This window comes from Thamnophis elegans, chromosome Z, assembly GCF_009769535.1.
Source record: "Thamnophis elegans isolate rThaEle1 chromosome Z, rThaEle1.pri, whole genome shotgun sequence".
NCBI classification, from domain to species: domain Eukaryota; kingdom Metazoa; phylum Chordata; class Lepidosauria; order Squamata; family Colubridae; genus Thamnophis; species Thamnophis elegans.
Genome location: NC_045558.1, coordinates 28,540,184 through 28,552,712, shown reverse-complemented (window position 1 = coordinate 28,552,712; position 12,529 = coordinate 28,540,184). Strand labels below are relative to the sequence as shown.

Genomic DNA, 12,529 nt, shown 5'->3' with positions numbered 1-12,529 from the left:
GAGATTTTAAGGCAAGAAGGAGATTTTTTTTCTCCCACCACTGATTGCTATCCGTTCCTTCCAATTCTTGATTTCTAAAATGAGAAGTGCAACAGCTTAATTGCCTTGAAGTTATACTCTGACTGCAAAGTCTGCTCTTGATAGATGGATAGGAAGGGAAGAGAGAGAAAAAGAGCTATTTCCTTCTCAGTGGAACTAGTAATTTGCATCTGCTCAGGTTGGCTCTTTTTATTAATAACTCCAGGGGGCTTTCATGTTTGAAATTATCCCTAACAAAAATGGATAATTTATGAATGTCAATATGATCTGCCATAATCCTGCACATCCCAGACTAACCTTCCATAACCTTGGAACTCTTTGCTACTCATACTTTAACTGCCAGCATTATCCACTAATGTCATGGGGGCAAGGAGAATTTTGTGAAGTGAAGTTAAATATCTAGAGGACTTCATCATTGGCAATGGTTGTTTAGATAAATAGGCAGATTACATTGATCTGATTTGCAACTTTTATTCATCTTCAATGTTGCAAGCCAATTTTCAATTTTAACAGTATGTGAAACAGTTCTTCATGTAGTATAAACTAAAATATTTTAATAAATGCCTATCCGTCACATCATAATTCAGAATGAATCTTTCAGTATAAGTATTTTACTCATACATTTTTTAAAAAAAATAAACAATCCCTGGAAAATATGTCTTCAGGAATTTATAATCTAAAAGAGAACATACAGAAACCTTCATGGGAAAATAGGGCAGCATGATCAACATTTCGGCACAACTCAGGTGATAAACACTTTTTTGGAAGTGGCATCCACTATTTGAACCCATTGCCCCTCTTCCGGGGATATGCCTAAATATCCAAATAAGCAGATTTGACCTCCTGAGATTAGAAACACAATTCTATTTCTTCCTTACATAACTTATTCTTTTAAGAGCAATTCTATATTCTGCTCTATGTATATGTGAATGTATGCATGCATATTTATTCATATTTTATCTTTGGAGGTGTGCCTAGAGTTTTCTTGGCAATATTTTGGAAATCACTTGTCCTTGCTCTTGCTATGGCTGTGATATGGCTGTGAGTAAGTGACAGACCCAAGGTCATCCAGGTGACTTTGTGCCTAAGATTGGACTATAATTCACAGTGCGCTGTTAACTAGCCAAGTGACATCAATGATTTCATGAAAACAGGCTCCATATATTATCTACAACTATATGATTATCAAACAACAATACTTTTTGCATTTTCTATTTTTATTTTTTTGCTGAGAGGTTTTTAAAATCAAGATTATTAATGTGTCATAAATCATTAATATTATAATAATACACATAAAAGACTTGAAATATACATTATTTTGGTATAATAAGAAATAGTTTATGATATATCTTAATCTTGTTTTCACTGAATTAACTAATGTTTAAAGTAGCTCCGCTTTCCAGTGTTCTGATGTTACATTGAATTCTGTTTATATAAATGAAAGCAGAATTTCGCAATTCGTTTCCTTTCTTTTCAAAAGAGGAAGAGGAAAGTTGTGAGAGCTTTCACACCCAAAATTTTCTATTGCATATTCAGGAAGCATAGAACCTTGAGTGAAGGGGTTATATATGAATAACATCATAATCCAGAATTTGTTTGTTCTTACCTACATTTATGGATCATGGTGAGGCACAATTTCCTATCATTGTATATCTAATGTTAGGAAATATTTGGTCTGTATGCCAAACTGAACATATACAAAGCTAGTTTTCTAATTCAGATTAGAAAATAATTACAAATGATAATATTGCCTAATCTTAATTTGCCAAATGAGACAGGAAATTAAATTGGTAAATTTAAAATATAACCCGTGTTCTGGAAGATGGTAGAGCTACTTGTTAATATTTCATAGAAGCCAATATAAAATGGTGTGTGTGTGTGTGTGTGTGTGTGTGTGTGTAGATAGATAGATAGATAGATAGATAGATAGATAGATAGATAGATAGATAGATAGATATAGAATATTATTACTTATAATAATATTAATGAGGACCTGGATTGTTGTTGGGGGCAATATGCTGACTCTGTAAAACCGCTTAGGGCTGAAAGCCCTATGAAGCGGTATATAAGTCTAACTGCTATTGCTATTGCTATTACTTATTACATAACAATGTCTTCATATGTTTTCCAATTTCTTATTAATATTCACCAACGGGTTGAATATAAGAATAACAATAAATTGATTAAAAATAAGAACATAACACAGTTACCAAAAAAATTCTAAAACATGATATTACATTTTTGGGAATATAACAGTAATAAATTATATGCTGTCCAGTTTCTAGCAGCAATCTCAATATGTGGATTGACAACTATTTAAAAGAAGAATGTATGTAGCTGAGAGTAACTGGACTTCTTGGTGCTCTCTGAGGCTGACTATTTGCTTGCAGATGTTTCATTACTCAACTAGGCAACATTATCAGTGCCTGAATTGCACTGTTGCAGCATTTTCATTGTCATGTGATCAAAATTCAGGCACTTGACAATTGGCATGTATTTACAACAGTTGCAGCATTCTACTGTACTGATCTGTAACTTTCCCAACTGGCTTGTGACAAGCAAAGTCAATGAAGGAAGATTTGCTTAACATCTACATGGTTTATTTGACAACTGTTGTAAAATGAGGTGCAAGTCATTTAACAAACACCTTCTTAGCAGTATACATTCTGGTCCCAAATCTGGTTCTAAGTTGACTATTCTAGATGGTTTTAGGTATAGCATTTACAGATAACTTGTTAAAATACAATGCAAAGTTTTGTGTATTGCAAATGGAATCAGAAATTAGTTCATGGAATTGTGTGAATTAACCAAACCATCACGGTGATAGGAAATTAATTTAGGTGTACAGAGCAGCAATTGCAATGACGAACAAATTATAATTGTGTTTTCTTGAAACTTTAAAACAAACCATCACATTTCATTAAGCAAATGTAATGTAATTCCTATTCTTTATAAGATTCTAATAATGAATGGAAACAAAAAAATAAAAAAAGAAAAGTAACCATTATAATGAAACCAGGGAATGGAGAAGAGATACCAAAAATTTGAAATGGTTATCTTTTCATAGCGTTTCCAAATAATATTGCATTGTGTTGCATTATTCCAAAGAGTTGATTCTTGTGAATCTCATTTCATAGAAACATTAAATATGAGAAAGGAGAGCAGCTGAAATTAATTATGTCTTTGCAAAACTATTAATGAGCTTAAATCTGTAGGTAAACACTTGTTATTATAAAAATACATTTTTATTATGCACAGAAGCATAACGCACATACGCATTTATACTTCAAGATCAATTTGTTCTGGAATTACTGAGACATAACAGTTGGCATCCATGGATGTACAATAAGCATAATGGAAATGATTTAAACATTTGTAAGATTCTTTATTTTGGAGTTAAGCCTTCAAAAAAGGACAAAGCACCAGAACAAAGTGGATAGAATAATAAGACAGCAAACACTTGTTGGTGCACAGAAATTATTGTACATCTCAGTCAGAGTTTTTTGTAACTTGCACACATTAATGTGTCATTTCTGTCTCACTGGGCATAGAAAGAAAATAGAATTCACAAAATGCATTAAGAGTTTGGTTTATGGATAAGGTCTCCCTCCTTTTCTCTATATATCTTTGTTTATGTTTGTTTGCACAGAGTTTGTTTGGCACAGGAATGAACTAACTTAATCAGATGAGATGAGAACATTGTTGTAATGAAAAGCTATACCCTTGGAGTTGCATTACCTACTGTCTATGCTTCCTTAAGATAGTATCTGATTGGGCCAGATCCCTGCTCTGGTATATAATGTTTTGAAATGCCTGTACTTGCTGGCTGATAAACAGCTTTCTTTTATGGAAAGCTGTGAGAGGTTGATAATGAGTTTTATATCATTGCTCACTGTACAACTATCTGAAGTCAACAACATCAAAAAAGAATAGCCCACTACCTCAATTTGCGTAGTATTATCATGTGTGTCATCAGGAAGTAGATCTGTAAAACCTCCATGTTCTGAGGAGTCCTGTCCTATGCTGGCTCTGTTGGTGTCCACTGATTTGAGCAATTCCGAATGTCGTTTCCATCTGTGGCTATATCTGTAGGAGTCCATGTGCACTTTTTCCTCCACTCGAGGGAAGCTCTGAACCATTTCATAAAATGCACCTATCAGATAAAGAGATAAGATAGGATTCTTAATGAAGATAAAAAGAAGTCAAAGATATTTTGTTTTTCTTATTTTGGGAACCTGGAATCCTGCTAAGGGTTTCTGAAAGCCACTCATGGTGTTTTTCAGAATATGCTACACCAGGGCTGTCAAATTTGTGGCCTGTGGGCCGGATGCGTCATGCCCTGGCAACGCCTATGCCTGGTTTAGCGAAGGGGAAAAAAGTCACGATACATCACATGACACCATTATGACAATGTGAGTTTGACACCCTATGCTATTCCATTCATCTTCCTTCTCTAGTTTTCCAACCCTCCCTATTCATCCTGTCTTTAGTATTTCACAATCACTAGCATTCATTTTCCTGCCTATGAGAAGTATTCAATGAATGAAAATGTGCTGCACTTCAGATTTGAAGCTGAATAGATGATCTGAAGTGGAGATGAGTCAGTATATCTACAAAGAAGCTAAAGAAAATATATAGTGGAGCTTTGGAAGTTGACACAATATTGGCACCTCCTTAACTGAAATATATCTTTTCCTGGGATCATGCAGCCTTTCTCCAACTCTTCCAAAAGGTTTAATAAGGTTCACCAGTCACCCTCTGCTCAGATTCAAAACACAACACCTCCAACTCCCACAGTTTTGAATAATGGCATAGTGGCTATATTAATATAACATGGCCTGTAGTTGATATTAGAACAGCTGATAAAATTCTAGTAGAATTCTTGATTTTTAGAATAAGAATGGCCAGCCTTTTGGGCTTGGGGACCTTAAAGACCGATGAATAAATAACACTGTAATATCACACCTGTGGGAGGAGGCAACATTTTCATTTTTCTTTCTTTCTAAAGATTGTGAAGAAGTTAACCAGCAGTCTTGAAAAATCTGAAAGAACTCTTTTGTCCCTTATATCATTCACGAATTGGAACCAATCTACTTAGGATGGGAACAATTTAGGATTTTAAAAGGGTTCCATTAATGAATTAAACATTGGAAAGGCTTAATGCATCCATTCAGATCCCACCTACTCCCACTCACAAATAATCCAAAATTTCAGAATAGCTACATCTGAATGGAATTTGAGGTGTAGATTATAACTTATCTTCTCCAACTCAGAACTAACCAAACTGACAGACAATGGTTTCAGAGAGAATATAATCGTGTCTAGCCAAGTATGACTATATTTTTCTGTAGGTCTTTTCTGATATCCAACCACAAAGTGTTACAACATAACCTGTGTTTCCTCTTTGTTGAGCCTGTTAATAGCCCTAACACAGCTCACCGTAGTGCATACACTTATGACATTTACTACAAAACTACACATTTTGGTCACATACATTTTTTCTTATGTTCTTTAATTTGATGCATTCCTAGAGAAGACAGATTTATGAACTTTATCATATCCCAGCTCAAATATAAATGAACTTGGTCATAGTTATCCCAAAGTGAGCTCAATTTTCTCCATAACTATTTGATTTTGACTGGTGTAATAGATGGATGTGTGTAAGAATTAATGAACAATATTTCATCATAGATCTGGGTGCGATTATATTTTATGACAAAATGCAAATTAAACTTAATAGTGAATAAACAAACTTTTAGAGCAATCCATGTCAGAAATATTTAATGAAAACAAACAAAGCCAAGCTAAACTAAAAGAAATATTCAACAATTATCGTAGATAAGACTACAAGGACTGAATGCATTACTGGAAGTTCCACAATCTGGGTGTATAAAATAATATACCAGCAAATCCACTGATCATTCAACACTCAAAATAATGTGTTATTTGCATTAAATTCTTTAAAAATATTTTTCACCTGAAAATACTTAACTGCAGGAAATGAAAATATTTAATTGTAAGAAAACTTAGTACAGAATGATTTGGACTAGTATGCAAGGAAAGTATAGGTGCCTTTATGTACAAATAAACTCCACAACTTGTAAGAAGAAAAGACCCCTCCCTGAAGTACAAATTCTGCACTTCTTGCTTTCTTTCTTTGAAGAAAATGCAGCAAATGACCTTTCTTGTTGGAAAGACCTTAGGCTTGTAGGGAAATTAACAAAGGAGCTGCCAGAGTTAATAGAGAATATCTTCAAATCCAGCATTCAATTAGCACAGCAATGTCATTCAACTTCATTGGAAACAGCGAAGACATTAACGAATAATTCAGTCATAAGGGAAATACACTGACTAATTAAAACTTGCCTAGCACCTTATATGGGCTGAGCCAGTGCTTTTATAATACTGCAAGCATTAGGTCAAACATGTACATCATCAGTGTCTTCCCATCACATGAGGAAATACATCATGAAGTTGTTACGGCAAATATACCAGGGCAGTGTCTTGAGAAAAAGAAAGATTAGAAACAAGGGGCACATAATGAATATGTAATTAAGCCTGCTTTTTTGCTCTAATGATTTCAGCAGCTGTCCTTGAGAGGTTTGTATGAAATTAGGAAAGAAAATGATTAGGTGGCAATTTTATTCACCGCTTAGGTTGAATTTGAATTAAGACTGAAGCCCTTCATTACACAAAGAGAAAGAGAATGAGTGAAGAAGCAGTTCTGATCACTTCTTACTATTTTGAGACCAGTCAGAATTAATGAATGAGTTGTTGCATGCATTCTGGACCACTTATGCTTGCTGTTGATCACCCCAGGTCTTTGCAGTCATCGCAATCAATGAGAAGTACTATAGCAAGAATGCACGTATTATAATTCACTCAGTCCAGGAAGCCTTGAAAAGAATATTTTAACAGAGGGGCTGAGGTGAATGGAAAGAAACTGCTATTAAAAAATATAATAGCTGTTGGCAAGGCCTTATTGAGCCTCAAAGGCATTTGTACCAAGTCACTTCCTGCTAAAACTAAAATAGGAATAGAAAACACATAGGGTCAAAGAAAGTGAAATAAACTTTAACTAGAAAACAGATGATTAATTTGTTTTCCAGAGTCATTCTTCCCAAAGCTTGGGTTTCTTCCATTTAGTTACCATTATTGTGATTTTTTTTAAATGGTGCTTTCTTCCATGCTGCTTACTTTATCCTGCTGTTTTTATAGTTTATGGCTTCAAATTACTTTTTTGTTACTCTGTACTGTATTTACTGTACTGTATTTCTATTTCTAAATCAAAATTTAATTTATTTTACATTACCTATTAAACAAATAGTTATATATACATACACACACACACAAATACATAAATACACACATAAATATATAAATAAATACATACATACATAAATATGTCAATTTGTAATTTTTTATTCTCTATTTAAGGACTAACATGAGAGATAAAGAATTGACAATTCTCACAACTGGGAATAAAGAATGGGATCTCTCTTAATTTGTTCAAGAACAATCTTGAGGTGCAAGGAGCAATTAATGACACAATATTATTTAGACTGTTTAAAGCAAAAAGAAGATAAATGTAACTGTGTTTTTAGGTTTTAACTGTTGTGATACTGTCTCTTTATTTATTTTCTATAGCCACCCATCTCAGTTAATGACTCTGAGTGGTGAGTTTAATTCACCGCTCAGAGTCAATTGGATTGAGATGGGTATTATAGAAACTAAATAAATAAAAATAAAATAGATGCTCATATATACAAGAAGGAAATCAAATCGATAATGACTAGCTTAGTGAATAGTTTGATTAATCATCCGGCTCTGGTTTCTACCTTTCTAATGCAACTGGAAAAGATACACAAACGGTAGCAAAAATGATCAGGGTCTGGATCAGTAGTTGTGCAGGAAGAATATATAACTTTCAAGATTTTAAATTTAGTTACAAAATGACATAAGGAATGAATGCAACAGATGTACCAGTTGATGCCAAGGTGCCAAGAAAATAATAAGAAATTCTTCACTATTCAAAATAATTAAGTATGTTTTGGGGAGGGGAGCGAGCTAGAGCGAGAGATAAGGGATCAGAAGAATATAGAACATGTGTGTTGATTAAATTTTAGATTTATTGGTCTGCTTCTTTTTATTACCTTCTAGAACATAGACTTGCTACAGTTTCATTTGAAGAACTCCATATAAATGACAATAAAAGCAAGGAGAGGGTGCTTACTATCAAGAATGATAATTCACTACCCAGGTGGAACTCATCTCACAAGAGTCAATAATTTCTTGCTGGTTTGCTCTTACATCGATAGAATTAATCACAAAACGTATAAAAGGCAAACAGAGCATCACAGTGGAAAAAATAAAATCTACTCCAAATCAGCTATGCTTCCTGGATACATTCATATACTTTTCTCAGCAGTAATATGAAAACAGTTTGCATTGTTATAGGATGTTTTTCAATTTCACAATCTAGCCTATTGCCCTGGTATTCCTTGGTTACTTTCCATTTAAGTCCTGTGCTAAGCAGGTGTAACTTCCTGTTGAGGCAGAAATGCTGAAAGCTGTATTTAGTTTTTAAAATCCAATAATCTGATAAGCAAGGTTACACAGATCATCCTTTGAAAATGTTTTTCTGCAAATAAGATAGGCAGCATTTTTTCAGAAGGTGAAAATTCTGACATCAATAAAAAATATTTATATAATTCTGTGAGGCCCTCCAGGGTTCTATTTTCGGCCACGATGACGTCCTGCAACTCTCTAACAAAAACGGAACTCAGGGAGTCTGTACAAGGCTCTCCTAGGTTCCATTTTTGGCTGCAACAGTCTCCTGAAGCCCTGTGGCAATGAAAATGGAGCCTGTGAGGGCCGCATGCGGCTCTGCCAGACTCCGTTTTCACTGGCAGAGGACTGCAGTTTTTCCAACATGGCAAAAACAGAGCCATGATGAGTGATGTCGAGCCGGCCATGCCCATCCTGGCCATGTCTCCCTGGCTCTCCGAGGTCAAATGCAGCCCTCAATGAAATTGAACTTGACACCCCTGGTGTAGAGGTTAAGGCACCACATAGAAACCAAGAGAACATGAGTTCCAGTCCTGCTGAGGCATAAAGCCAGCTAGGTGACCTTGGCAGAGATACTCTTTCATAGCATTAGGAAAAAGACAATGACAAACCACTTCTGAAATCTTGCCAAGAAAACTACAGAGACTGTCCAGACAGTCACCAGGCACCCACTGTGAATTGAAGGTGTAAAAAATAAAAATAAAAAATTGCATGGTATACTTTTATCTTGGCAAATTTTTTCAAATGCTGCCTTTATGGGAGGAAGCACAAGACAATGAAAAATAAATTATTACAGATTTCTTTGTATCCAGTGGGTACTTGGCTTAAGTTCTATTTCTATAAAGATTGCTTTTTAAATTAAAGGAAAATGCTTCGCTAGTGTAGGAAACGTGATGACTATAAAGACATTGATAAAGCTGGTGGAAAAATAGAGGGCTTTGACTTATTAATCAAAACTTGGCAAGGTTAGCTATTAAATGCTTTTCTACTTCTTAAAATTGAAAAAGGAGCAGCAAAATCATTATATCAAATTTTGTAGGACTGTACTTAAACAGCTAGTATTTTTTACAGAAATTGTTGCTTCCTCTTGTTTAGCCTGATAGCTTCCAGAAAGCCACTGGTTTTTTTGAATCAAAACATAATACACAATTGTCTGGAAATCATGTTCCACTTTTAATAGGTTCCTTGAAATATTGTTTCAATTATAATATGGGGTATGTAAATTATTTTTTATCAACTTACTGTTTTCTAAGTCAATACTGTTTCCCAAAATAACAAAAAAGATCATTGGGCTTACTTGAAGGGTCCTTCTCTGTGCACCGCGGGAGAGTCCAAGCAGTGGGTTATTTCAGTCTGGTTGCCCTGGAAACTGAGGAAGACTTTTCCTTGGCCACGCCTCCTGGTGTGACCTATCCCCAGAAATTTGAGATAATTTGGCCATGAGGATGCAGCTGAAAAACGACCGATGAGTAGCACCGTGTTGACATGACGACTTCGTATCCCTGGATGGACCAGAACGGGTTGGACTCTCCCGATGTGTACAGAGAAGGACCCTTCAGGTAAGCCCAATGGTCTTTCTCCTGTGCACCGCTTGGAGAGTCCAAGCAGTGGGACATACCCAAGTTAATGTCCATCTGGGTGGATAGAAGCAGAGTCCTGGGATACAACAGAAGAAGTCACTGCCTGTAGGATCCGTCTGCCAAAAGCCACCTCAGCGGAGGCAAATGTGTCCAGTCTATATAATGTCTAACAAACAGTGATGGTGTAGACCACGCGGCCGCCCTGCAGATTTCCTCGATCGGGGCTTGCGTGGCCCAAGCTGCTGAGGTAGCAGCACTGCGCGTTGAGTGGGCAGTTATATGTTGAGGCACCGTCCTCGACTGGAGCTCGTACGCAGATGTGATACAGGCCCTGAGCCATCTGCCAACAGTAGAAGAAGACACCTTCTTGCCCAAAGACCCGCGCTGGAAAGAGATGAAGAGGGCCTCGGATCTCCGGAACTCTGAGGTGCGATGGATATAGATCTTCAGGGCTCGCCGCATGTCAAGCTTGTGCCACTTGCGCTCACTCAGATGGGAAGGATGAGGGCAAAAGTTCGGCAAGACAATCTCCTGCGCCGTATGATACCAGGTGTTGACCTTGGTAAGAAAGGTCGGATCAAGACATAAAATGACCCTGTCGGGGTGGATGATACGTAAGTCCTGACGAACCGACAGGGCCGCCAACTCCGATATCCAGCGGGCGGAGGTAATGGCGATGAGAAAAGATATTTTCAGAGAAAGATGTCTGAGAGAAGCTGTTTGTAGAGGTTCGAAGGGTGGTGCAGTGAGAGCCTGCAGAACAATTGAAAGTTGCCATGTAGGGTAGCGGTGGACCGTGGAAGGACGGATGTTAGATGCACCCTTGAGAAAGCAGCGCACCCTGGGAATCCTGCTGAGTGGAAGGAAAGGATCCCCAGACCAGATGGTGGACAAGGCCGCCACCTGGCAATGGAGCGTGGCTGGAGTGAGACCCCGCTCAAGAAGTCCAGCAGCCGAGACACTGGCACAGTGACGGGGTCGAGCCGTAAGTCCTCGCACCACTGGGCTAAGATAGCCCAAATTGAGTCGTAGATTCCCGTTGTCGAGGGACGCCGAGCCACTTGAATGGTACTGACAACGCCATCTGACAGATCTTCAGCCTTCAGCAGGTCCCCTTCAAGTGCCAGACGGCCAACTGAAGCCACTGGGGCTCCGGATGGACAATGGTCCCCTGGCTGAGGGAGACCCGATCCGGGGGAATCCGCCACGGCGGAGACACCGACAGGCTGACTAGGTCGGCGTACCACGATCTTCGAGGCCAATGGGGCACCATGAATAGCACTTCTGTCCTCTCCTCTATGATCTTGAGTAGAAGACATGGAAGAAGAGGAAGAGGAGGAAACACGTAGAGGAGGCCCTGGGGCCAGCTGCAGCGAAAGCGTCCATTCCCTCAGCTCCTGGAGCATGGAAGCGGGAAAAGAAGCATGGTAGTTGAGCATTGGCTTTGGTCGCTAAGAGGTCGACCTGTGGATGTCCGAATCTGTGGGACAGTTGATGGAACAGAGCAGGATCCAGCCGCCATTCCACGGAGTCGATGGTGGTCCTGCTCAGCCAGTCCGCCTGAGTATTGTCCACGCCGGAGATATGGTCGGAGCGGATCGACTCCAGTGCCGCTCCGTCCAGAGTCCCAAGGCCTCTGCCTCCGTCATCAGTCTTTTGGACCTGGTGCCACCTTGGCGGTTGATGTGCACCTTCGTGGCCACATTGTCCATCATCAACAAGATGTGGCGGTGATGTATGGGCTGATGGAAGTGACGAAGGGCCAACCTCGCAGCTCCAGAAAGTTGATGCTGCAACGCGACTTGGCTGGGGACCACCTGCCCTGAACCACGAGATGTCCCATGTGCGCTCCCCATCCGGCGAGACTGGCATCGGTGGTAATGACCAGCCGGTTGGGCTCCTTGAACAGGTGTCCCTTGAGGAGTGCGGGAGATGTCCACCACCGGAGGGACCTCTTTACTGACTGGGGCACGGGAATCCGCCTTGGCAAGTTGCTCCTGTTGGCTCTCTGGTGAGGTAGGAGAAGCCACTGCAGGGCTCTGGAGTGGAGGTGAGCCCAGGGGACGATAAACAGGCAGGAGATCATCTTCCCCAATAGCTGGGAGAGGAGGACAATCGGAACCTGCCTTGCTTGCAGCACCGTGTGGGTCATGGACCTGAGGGCCTCTAACCTGTCTTGGGAGAGGAATACCCTGCAGGAGATGGTGTCTATCACTGCCCCCAGATGATTGATCTTGGTCGTGGGGGTAAGTTGACTCTTCTAAATTCAGTGAGAACCCGTGGTGTCTGAGGGTCCTCATGGTAATCTGAAGGTTCCGCAAGGCCTGCCGCCTGGATGAAGA

At 38.9% G+C, this 12,529-nt stretch overlaps 1 protein-coding gene across 2 annotated transcripts in view; it reads right to left on the bottom strand.

Moving 5' to 3' along the window:
• Nucleotides 1-12,529, bottom strand: part of PLXDC2 (plexin domain containing 2) — a 276,086-nt gene that overhangs the window by 127,096 nt on the left and 136,461 nt on the right. For both annotated transcript variants that reach the window (XM_032237801.1, XM_032237802.1), the window contains exon 2: nt 3,981-4,192. In XM_032237801.1, coding sequence (XP_032093692.1) covers nt 3,981-4,192 — 212 coding nt within the window. The remainder of the gene's footprint in view (nt 1-3,980; nt 4,193-12,529) is intronic.